Source organism: Bombus pascuorum, chromosome 7 (assembly GCF_905332965.1).
Source record: "Bombus pascuorum chromosome 7, iyBomPasc1.1, whole genome shotgun sequence".
In the NCBI taxonomy this organism is placed as follows: Eukaryota; Metazoa; Arthropoda; class Insecta; order Hymenoptera; family Apidae; genus Bombus; species Bombus pascuorum.
In genome coordinates, this window is record NC_083494.1 from 14,272,781 (window position 1) to 14,284,911 (window position 12,131).

General features: G+C 41.2%; 1 protein-coding gene across 8 annotated transcripts in view; it reads left to right on the forward strand.

Annotated features, from left to right (window-relative positions):
* LOC132908901 (histone demethylase UTY) overlaps window positions 1-12,131 on the forward strand; it is a 154,136-nt gene that overhangs the window by 129,000 nt on the left and 13,005 nt on the right. For all 8 annotated transcript variants that reach the window (XM_060963322.1, XM_060963323.1, XM_060963326.1 and 5 more), the window contains 3 exons: window positions 272-400; window positions 11,008-11,191; window positions 11,570-11,785. In XM_060963322.1, coding sequence (XP_060819305.1) covers window positions 272-400; window positions 11,008-11,191; window positions 11,570-11,785 — 529 coding nt within the window. The remainder of the gene's footprint in view (window positions 1-271; window positions 401-11,007; window positions 11,192-11,569; window positions 11,786-12,131) is intronic.

A 12,131-nucleotide genomic window follows, 5' to 3' on the forward strand; every position in this document is an offset into this window, starting at 1 on the left:
ATGAATTATTATACGCAAGTGATTAAATTGCAAATACACGATACGGTATTATTATTGCTTCGAATCGTCCTGTCCGTTCTTTCTCTTTCCAACGAATATTTTATCAAGCATATTCTTCGTTAAGTTTGCAAATTCGTATCAACAATTCGTAGCGTAATTTGACAATAACGCGTCTAACGCGAAATAATCGGTGATTACGAGCTCTACGTATCGTTACACGTATCCCACGTACTCGACATTAAACCGATGTCTTTCTTTTCCATTGTTGCAGTAAAATTTCACATAGCCCATTTGTACGAGGTACAAGGGAAATATCGCCTTGCCAAGGAGCATTACGAGGCATTACTCAAGGAAAAGATTCTGCCTTCTCATCTGAAGGCCGACATTTGTCGTCAATTAGGTGAGTCACAACCATTCTTAACTATAAATAATAAACGTTAACGACTGCCGTTGAATTTACCGTTAGAACAAAAAAGTATCGCCATGCCATTGTACCTACGGTAGCGAATATAGAGCAATTGATTAACTCCGAGCATATTAAACGTATCGTTATAGCGCTACTCTCGTAGCGACTATGAACGTTCGATAAAAGAACGTTCGATTGAAAAAAAAGAAAAAAAGACCCTTTATTGGAAAATAATGGTACCACGTAGAAAAACGTTTCGTAGCTACCGTACACGAATGCCGCCAGTCAAAAATGCCAACCTCGTGCTCCGCCAAGGTAATTAACCCTACAACCCTTTTATACCCACGCAAAATCACCAGCACGCGAATCGTTTTTCTCCTCGCCAGCTGTCAGCTCCTCGCGACGATTCGGCTTAAGGGCCGAGCCGAGTGTACGAGCAAGTAGCAGACACGTGTATTGATTTATTCCGGGTTGGGGTGGCCTGGCGATGAGATGGGGCAGCGAACGCTGGCAGCAGAGTGGGGACAAGGGAGAGGGTGCGTATTCGAGCGAGAGAAGAAAGCTGGAAGAGCGACAGAGAGAGGAGAGATCAAAAGAGAGAGAGAGAGAGAATCGAATTCGATAAGGAGACGAGATTGTGGGAACCTCTCTACCCCGTCAGCCTTTCCCAACTTATCTTTCCTTGCTCCTCCTCCTTCTCGTTCCTCTTTTTATTTGCATCAATTGGTCACGTTTTCTCCCGTTCGAGGCTAATTTTCTCGCGTTCCTGTTTTCCGTTATTTTGCGATCGCGTCTCCCTGGCGAACTGCCAAATTTCGATTCTGGCTCGGTGAACCGTCTTCGGCGAGGATCCGTGGATGCGTCGCGACGCGTTCACCGCGCACACGCTCAACGTCCGCTATATCTTTCGTAGCCGCGTTATTAACTCGGTACAGCGCGGATTAAAGCGGTTGTTAAGCCGACGAAGACCACCGACTCGTGGAATTACGGAATCGTAGCCCGGTTACTAGACGAGCGTTTAACCGGCAAATCCTCTTCGAGCACCGTTCAATTTCAATTTGAGTCGCGTGTTTGCGTTCTATCTTCTGTTGCTTTTAATATTCCGTTTATCGATTTACATCTTCCCGATCAAGTATTTCATCGTTTATTTACAACTTAATTCTACATTACAACAAACACAAATACTCCGTGTTCGACGAGTATACTCGTCGTTTACCTTCTGCCACAAGTTTTAGTCTGCACGCCTTCCAAAGTTTCAACGAACTCCTAACTGATTAATCGCAGAATAAAAGTTACGCTTATGTTATTCTTGTTTCTTAAATAAACAAACGGAGAAAAGATTTTCGTGCAAAATATCGGCTTGGCAACTAAGCGATTGCGACCTATGTCATTACAACCTAATGACAAAATCCGCAATCACTTAGTTGCCAACCCAATAGAACAAGGCCATGCTCGAAATTTTCCAACCGATGTAACGTCCGTCCGCACGACCGTCTGCCTTTGACGATAGTCCATTTTCCGATGAAAACCGGGGAAAGGACGCAAGAGGCGAAGAAGAAAGGTTGAAATATATTCAAAGTGCCGATGCATTAAGGCCGAATTCTCTCCGCAGCCGGATCGTGAAATGTGTGTTGCGAGCGTGCTCGACTGCCGTTTAATGAGGTGGTACGTGCTACGTGACACGGCAGGTAGAACCGAAACATTATACAGGTCAAGCTGCACGTCGTGCTGACCTACTTGCGCGTTGCAAATCCCTCGGCAAAGCGGTAGGCTGCGCAGAGGAGCAAAGAGGGCTGAATAGAAACGCCTCAAAGGAAACGGCGAGGATCCTTGCTCGACCCATCGAGGGGAGAACGACTCTCGCTTTCACCGTTCCGATGACCAACCTCCGAATTATTAGGTTGCCCGGTGGGAGGAGGGGTGAGCAAAAGAAGATTTGAAAAATATTTCGGGCCTGAGAAGAAAAAAGCGCATAGAGGCAGCTAAATTTCGCACGAGGAAGGTAGATTTTGCGTCGAAAGGAATACCGTCTGGAGAATGTTAACACTGTGTTACGATGTTAGCACAGTGTTACACCGGTTTTAAAATTTAATTTAACATCGTACGCTCGTTGTTCTTTCTTTCGGTCGTCTAATTTTATGTAAATTCCTATATTAATGAAAATTCAAAAATTGAGTGAAATTTCATTTAAAATCGTACCTTTGTTTGTTCGCCCAACTTTATGTAAATTCTTATATTGTCTAATTACATTAAATTTCTGAAGCCGGTCGTTTGACCGGGACTGGTGTTCAGGTTGGTGTTGGTGTTACCTTAGCGCGAGCAAATGCACACGTATGTATAAAGGGAAACGATTTTTGAAAACGTACGCACACGCGTGTGAGTCTTCTGCAAGCTAAACCGATCAGCAGGGTATTTTATCAACTCCTTAATTTCATTTCGCGAGACTCGATTTTCAATTCAATCTTGCTATCCTTGATTTTCGTGCCGTTTGAAATCATCGGTCTTCCTTCTGATTTCGTTCGTATCGCGAACCTAGAGCCGCGATAGAGCAAATTTATCGTACATTCGTCTTTCGTTAATTTTTGTATCGACGTGCGCAACTCTCGATGGTCAGATCGTATGGTTAGTTTGGTATCTCTGATTCCCATTGGATAAATACCGAAGTGAAGAATAAAAGATAAAATATGTGACAAGCGAAACGATCAACGACATACGAATAAAAGGTATCTTAATATCTACGACGATAGTCGTACGAGTATAGCGATGAAAGAAACCTGAGTATCTGAAATTTATTAATAATAACGCGGACGAATCTGGATAAAAGGCGAATTCGTACGTAAGATCGCGGCCTGGATCGAACGGCGAAAAACGCGAACGTCATCAGGGGCGCAATAAAATGCCATTACATCGGCACGCGGCTCCGACATCTGGAAATTACGCTTCGAAGACGAAGCCGATATCCCGCCCCGATAATTTAAATGCCTTCGTGACGAGCTCGACCTCGCGTCTCTTCCTTCCTCGCTTCTTAACGCGTTTATTACACACGAAGCGAAACAAAGACGGGGAATAAAGAAGGCAAGGAAAAGAATCCGGAAGCACGAGCGAGTAGCGGGCGATACGCGAGATTTCAAGGAAAGCCGGAATTCCAAGTATTTGCTGCGCTTTCTCCCGCACGATGGAACAGGTCGATAACTCACGTGAGAATTCGCGGTTACGATGGCGTAGCCTGGAAATTTACAAAACGAACCTAAGCATTTTGTACGATACAATACCATAATCGCCGTATGTTTACCGATAATAATATACCATAATCGAGTCTAGTGAAGTTTAGCGCCAGCCAAAGCTCCGCCAAAAGCCTGTAGGCTTCCGCGACAAATCAATCCTCGATAATTACAATGTTTACAATCGACCAAACATAAACTATTTCTTTTTTATTTTATTTTGATTTTTACAATTTGTCCTGAAGGACATTTGGTAAAGTGTTATATCTCATTGGTAAATAAAAAGATAAAATGAAATAAATATAGCATGTGGGTGGCTACCCCCAGCGGGGTGCCATCTTCGTGTTTTCTAAGTTATATCTTTTATGTCTTATATGAAACGTAAACTTGTGTCAAACTTAAACGCAACGTCGACCGTGTTTTTTCTTCCCGATCGTTTTCATCCCCGAGAAACGTAGCAGAGTCGAAGTTCGCGTTAAGAACACGTCCGTGAACACGTTGCGGACTGCACAGCAAAACGCTGGCTATTTAATTCGATAAACGTATATCGAATGGAAATTGTAAATCGGAACGAACCTTTCCAGCGATCTTTTCAATCTTTTCAAACGCTGCAAAAATACGCGGCGATTCAGGCTATACGCTTGTCAGACCGTACGGTGCACAAAGTGTCAATCTAGTCGATTGGCGAGCGATTTATTAACTCGCCGTGCTCGAACACCGAAATTTTGGCCCGAGTGGTTCGATGAAAAGTGACTTAGGGCGCTGGATGCAAATTTCTAGACCTTTCCGGTTGATCAGATCTGCAACTCGATCGTACCGATACCGGACACTTTTTACGCACTAAAGCGCTTAATTTAGCAGTAAGTGGCGACTCGCGTCACTCGACTAAATTACGTGGACGTGTCCGTGCGAGCCTTTACGGGTTCCAAAGGGTACAGGACTCTTTTACAACCTGTTTACGGCTTCTCGCGTGTCCACGTTGGGACCGGTTCGATACACGTTGCTTCTTTTTCTTCCTTCTTTTCCTTTTCTCCTTCAGCCGCGATTTTTTCCTCTCGTCCGTGCCATAAACTGGTCCTCCGTGTTGACAGAACTTCAAAATCGTCGATTCGCAATTTAAGGAACTGAGAAACGCGCCTTTTAAACGCCTTTCACGTATCGTGTCCCTCCCCTCGAGTCAATTTCACGCGCTTTTCCGCTCGAACATCCCATCGTTCGAAGGTTCCATTCGTAGAGCAAGTTTTTCCAAACTCTCCGACTTCGACGTACGAACGTAACGCGATAGCCTCCGGAGGAGAGAATCGCCGCGAATGCACGCGAACGACGAAGAGCGCAACGAATTATTCGTCTTTCCGTTTGATCGATGTTTCGCCATTCCGTCAAATTTGACACGCGACCAACGCACACAGCGCTGCGAAAATGAAGGATCGACGATGGTTGGATATTTCAAGCGTCTTAGGAATAAAAATACCTGAAAAAACGAAGGCAGGGGCTCAAGAGAAGACACTTTTATAGCGACGTTTCTATTCGCAAGGACAATGATCGGTCAATAAAATACCAGAACCAGGACGCTGACTTTCTCGAAGATATACGACACCTTTGTCGCAGTAGACGATTATTATATCCAAATAATTATGTTGCAAATTATGTGCAGTCAATTGGAAGTTTTACGACTGTTTGCATTTATTAAATCTCACCTTTTTATAATTCCAAGTAGGTTCACGAGCAACAGGAATACTCCAGCGTTAAATTTATTTTCTAAGGCTCTTTCGTACTTCGTATTCCGCTTCTGGTCTCAGCTGCTTCCTCTTCTTTTACATTTCAGAGATTTGCGAATCGACACTGGAAAGATAAAGACTGGAAGATGGAAAATGGAATGTTGGAAGATTTTAGAAAATATTGAAAAATATTCGAGACTGTAAGGATTAGTGGTAGGCTCTCCAATGAAAAATTCAGAAGTTGAACTTTTATGAGCAATTACGAGAGCTATAAATTACATGTGAAATTCGTTTAGATGAATTAGTTAGTACCGTTACGTAAATATTCGTTTACAACTAATTGTAAGTTGAATGGCTGGAATCGAGGACGATAATTACAACGTAATATACAGTCGCTTTAATTTGGCTGACCTCCATTCGATACGAATTTCGAACGGATTACAATATTGTTATTAATACCACTTCAATATTGATCGCACCAGCGATATATATTGAAAATTAATATTAAAAATCCGGTGGAATATTAATAAGGATAAAACCCTTATAAAAAGGGGATTAAATACTCGATTTAACACGTTCGTCCCCAACGTGATTCGGCTAAGTTTCCTGCGGGGCCCAAATCCGACGGTACGCAGAACGTAAATACAGCGACAAGCAGGAATTCATCGTTTATGACTTTCGATTCATTGTTTATCGCCTTCGATTCATTATAAAGAAAAGATTATTTATTCCTGGAATGGAGAAAGCGATAAGCTATCCAGCTAGAGTATTCCGAGGGATCTCACGGCAGATATCTCGGATCTTTCATTTAGTCGAGAAGCATACTTGCGAGACGTACATCGGTGATTTTTTCATCCTCAAAATGTTCGGTAAACAGCGTGAAAATATATTTGAAGGTGAGGAGAGTAGTGATAACGGAGTCTAACTATTTTTCGAAGTGCCCAAAATCACCCCAAATGTGTTTGGAATGTTTTAACGAATACCATACGATATAGGATAATGTAATATATTATCCAGAATATAAATTAATAAAACGTATGATATAATGTGTTTTTAATATTTTATGTTGTATATCCTATATATAATATCGTATATTTAATTAATTAACTCGAATAAGAAGAGCGTCACCATCGTTTGGTGACGGAGCCCCCACGGAAGTATACCCGTCGCATGGATATGTGCGACGTGACGACGAACGTGTTAACAGAATGCCGAGATATCGATATGTAAATTTCATGTACGTTTAGATACGATCACGTACGTACCACCGATAGTTAACACGAAGCTATTTCTACCAAAACCAATGAAAATGACTGGTCTTTAAAAAATACCTAATGATAGAATATTTTTATATTTATTGATTTATTACTTTCTTACAGGAATTCCATGTTACGTAGTACATTTTTGGTATTATTGATCCATCGGGGACTATGATCCTTAAAGGAGGGTTGACACATTTATAAAATTGTAGAACCAATTAATTTAGCTGTGGTATTTCTAGTGTTGGCATCTAGCGATCGATTCGGAATTTTCCTGATAACTGATATCGTCATATCGAATGATACGCGATAAAAATTTGAAAAACGTGTGGCAAATTGTACAAAACGAGGAAACTGGTTAATTGGGGTTCGATAAACACATTGCAGCACCCTTTTACACTTTGACAAGTACCAGTCATTTTCACTGGTATTGGTATAAGTAACTTTGATACAAAATTATTTTCAGTTCGAACAGATAAAAAACAAAATAGGAATTTTATAATAAAATTGTAAAATCAATCAATTTGACTGGTGTGATAGTCCTAGTGTTAATCTCTGTTTAATCGAATATCTCGTTTAAACGTCTCTGAATATATGTTACATAAACAAGCAGAAGTGAGAAGGATGAAGAATTCTCGATAAACAGATAAATCACATCATGTTTCTCGAACAAATAAAAAAACGAGTTGCATAATAAATTCGTTTGTAAAGAGATCGATACACGAATGAAACGGAATGAATCGTATCAGGTGTATTCATCGTATCAATTGTATCAAGCGAATTTCAAGAGAAAAATGCACGGGAAAATCCCACCAACGATAACTAAATTTACGATCTACTAAAAATATTTTATAAATTTATCTACTGGTGAAAGAGAACCGAATAATATTTCCTCGTAAAGTTGGCGTTAAAAGCGTAGCAATGGCAAAAACGAAGAAACACGGAACGTACGAAGACCGTGAAACGAATAGATAATAAAGAAGAAAAAAGAACCGTGAAAATGAAATATCGCGATCCATTGTGTAACCGGGTAGAAGAAACGAAAACACAGAACTGAATGGATGAATGGACGGCGAGCGACAATTAGAGCACAGTAGACGCTTTAATTTCGCCGGGTGGTTTATGAACCGACCGACTTAATTCCATTTAGAATCGCCGTGCGTTTAGCATCGCGTTCTATGATTGTGTAACTACTTGTTGCGAAACTCTCGTTTTCCCACGGCACGTATTTAATTTGCAAGGTATAATACGCGCTGCTCAGCCACATTGAATCGCTATGATAATTAAGACCTAGCGTTTGGAAGCGGTGTCTGGTCATTTTCGTCGCGGACATGGAAACGTGATCTCGATCGACGATACATGAGAACGATTAATGGAGATTTATAATTTTGTTAACATAAATCTCAATCGTTTCCTTAAGGGAAGATTTATCAACGTTTCGTTAACAAAACCTGAGTGTTTCGCTCGACAAATGAATTTATCTACGTTCGAGTATCATCTTTCTATTAATAAAAATGACAAATGACGATATTATAAGTTATTGATATTTTCGTACATATAACGCTGAATGTAAAAATATATATAAACAAGTATAGATATTACAGAAAATCATTTTCATGTGATCTCTATTTTTTATACGTATGTCTCGCACGAATTATTACGAGGGAGTCTTCTCAAATCTCAGCTGCGTATCCTGAAAGTATCTTCTGATAGAAATCCGTGACGTACATAGCGAACATTGTTATCGTATTAGCTACGATACAACAGCGTTATTTTACCACGTGAAATTAACAGACTTTGAAACTCAACTGTACGCGGTGATAGTACAATTTACCGCCAATGGAGCAATCGTAGTAGTATTAAAAGATAAAATTAATTTCGACGAAATCTGTTTGCAGGAACAGGTATAGAATCATAGAACGAATCGCAATCCTGGGAAAATCTAGAATCTTGTTCGGAAAATTCTATTCCATTCACGACGTACATCATCGTAGCTGACGCAGACCTACGCGCAGCAGATAATAATGAATGAAGGAGCTGAGAAATAAAGGCTTACCGTTACAACTCTAACAGCTGCCTTTAAGAATACAGCGTACACAGATACACGCGTGTATCGTGTACCTACTCAAACACACGTCCAGCAACATATGTATAGCAATGTATTATATATTTGGTACAAGGAAACGCTCGCATGATTCGATTCAAGCAACAAGTAAAAAATATCTCTATTGACTCTTGAGCAACTTTTCTCAGACATGGAACAAATCCTGTATATCTCCAAGATATTTAACATTCGTATCATGTTTGCCATGAAACGAACCGCGCGTTAGCAATTTGTAGTTTCTTAGCAAAAGCGTAGTTTCTTAAAGAAATTATACTATCAAACGCAAAAGAGTCTCCGCTAATTCTCGTACAATTCTGCCTGTTACCTAGAAAAAGCGCGATTATTCATAAGATTGTTCGAATTACTTTCCAGAGATAAACAGGAGAAGGTAATTTCGTATAAAATTCCGGTAAAATGGGTCAAAGTAATTCGAAGAATATCCTCCGCGCGTGGAAGAATTCCGAATGTTCCCAAAAACAGTCAAATCCGATAAACTCTGTAATTTTTCCTGTGAACGCGATTTTCCCAATACGCACGCCCATATTCGCGAGTTTTAAAAATCCCCGGCTTCTCAGTAGTGTTCATCGCATACGATAAAACGCTGCTTACATGCTCAGGGACGTTTGAACTATTTTCCCAAGACAGAGACCGCGTACAATCGCTTCTACGCCTATGTTTATAGAGGGTTGTAATTCGAGACCGCCTCGAAGGGAGAGTGGGGTAAAAGTGGCTACCCTAGGTTATACCTGCGAAAATCTATTCAGTTCGGTACTCGTCTAGCTTCGAGCCAGCACAACGCGTCCAAAATTCTCAGGAAACTCAGCAGGGAGAGGAACGGTACTTCGGTCCCTCCTCTTCGTTTTCATTCGCACGCACCGCATCATCGTCCACACGCGATTCCCAATCTCGCTTTCCTTCGAACTTGCAGTTCCTTCTATCGCATATTTCGAGGCAACACCTTGGATCTGCTGGCTTAACGCGCCGCCAAACATCCATCGATCTACAATTCTGCCGAGTTCGTCGTTCGTGAAGTGTATCCGCTGTAAAGATGCTTTTGAAGTGCCCCATAGAAGATCGTAGAAGATATTGGACCGGCTGGAGGGAATTCCACGTTGGCTTAGTATAGGCAGAGACAAGCAAACGAAGTTACCAAAGAAGGCAGTGAACCGACTGAAAAATTATTCAACGTCTATTTCCTTGTAAAGTCAACTAGCGTGATATTCCTCCCACGAGCTTTCGTTAAATACGAGGATATTTGTTTGGAAGAAATAGTTATATGGAATAACAGAACAAATTAGAATAGTTAAGTAGAATAATAGTTTGTACGTATGCTTATGTGTTTGAGAAATAACTCGAAGCGAAAGAAAGTATTCGCGCTAATTTTCATGCAATTTCTTCTATTCGCGGGGAAACTCGGAATGCTTATGAAAAGAGATAAGACTCGGTCCAGCCGCGTCGATACGAGATTTCAAGTCCTTATCTCCTCGTATTCTGTCAATTCGCTTGTCACCGCACCAGACACGAGATAATCTCGTTACCGATTAATTTCACGACCTCGTGACACGAATTATAGCAAAGCACACGAATGCTTGTAACTATTCTAATTGTAACGAGCAGTGGCAAGAGTATGTACAATGATGATTTCATAACGATGACTGGTTATAGTTTGAAGAAATATTTCCACATTGTAGTGCGAGATAGAAACGAATCTTGTACACGTTGCTTTCAACGTACCATTTGCTTGAACTTTTTCCTAGTTCACAATATTTCTAGAAATAATTTATAACGAATAGCGTGCTGGATTATTTAATATGTCGTTTAAAACACGCACAGAACGGTTTAAAACGAGTCGCAAGAACAGAGAGAGAGATAAATCAACGACATAAAGAAGTTGCTCGAAATAGCAGAAACAGTAGAAAATAAATTTATTCAGAAGCTAATTAACGAAATCCCTGAAGAAGTTTTCGCTACTGGCGCAGCCAAACAAAGTCGCATAAACTGTACTGACAAGAAGTAACTTTAACAAATTGAATTCTCAACAAACGACGACAGACGTAAAACAATATCAAGTATCTCTGTATTCGTCCGTAAGAATTAGACACTTTCAGTTCGAACGGTGGCTCAAGACTCTTGCACGCTACCGTGACACACCTTTCCGGTGGCAAATATTAGTTCATAGTACATAATTACAAACGACGCTAAAACGAACAACGAGAGATCAACTTCTACCAACGCGTTTCTTCCCTCTGTCGCGCGACCTACGCGATGATAACGTTCGAACATTGATTTTTCGTTGCAGGATGGATGTACCACGTGGTTGACTGCACGGTGCTTGGTATAACGAGACAGCAGAAGCAAGCAATCGCTATACACTGTCTGCAAAAGTCCATCGAGGCGGAACCGAAGAGCGGGCAAAGCCTTTACCTGCTGGGACGTTGCCTCGCCGCTTCTGGAAAAGTTCACGATGCATTTATCGCTTACAGGTAACGTACGTCGTCCTTATGATACGCGAAGAGCGTGAATCTTGGAATTATTGCACCGATGTATCAGCCACGCGCTTAAGCCTCTTAGCCTCTCCAGGCAACACCGACTAATTCGCCTCTGTTTGGTAGCTTTTTCGTTTTATCGACGTTTAAGCTGGATTAACTTCAACGCAAGAACGTAGGCAATTCCTTGAGAAATGACCGTCCGTTCGATTTCATCGGTTAAACGCGCCGGTATTAAATTCCAGCAATTTTATGCCCCCATGTTAGATCGACTATCGTGGACAGTGGATGAACCACGCGACACGAAACAATGTCATCCACCCGCTTCGATGCTTTAACGAATCCAGGTCACTTACGAACCATCGTCGATTGCAGAAATTCCGTGGAAAAGTCAGAAGGGAACGCCGACACGTGGTGCAGCATAGGCGTTCTATATCAACAGCAGAATCAACCTATGGACGCTTTACAAGCCTATATATGCGCTGTACAGTTAGACAAATCACACTCAGCTGCGTGGACTAATCTGGGCATTCTGTACGAAAGCGTTAGTCAACCGAAAGACGCACTAGCTTGTTACGTCAACGCATCCAGGTAAAGTAAATTGTCGGCCCAACACGCTAAAACGTTCACGTTACATTAGCCGTTAAAATCTTTATCGTTAAATAAGATGGATAAGCTGACGCTGTCGCGAGCGAAATTTCGCTTCGTTACGCCTTTTTATTTGTTGAAAAACGTCGTTTGAAACGGCGTAATATTACAATTCACATGGAGCGAAATTTTGTTCTTGTGGTCCTTTAAGAGTTGGTGAGATGTTGTTGGCTAACAATGGTTTGGCTAAAACACATCTGTGCTGTGCAATATCCAAAAACAGTGATGTACGTGTAAAATCTTTACTGTCAGCTTCATTGTTACAACTGTTAGTTGTTAATCGACTTTG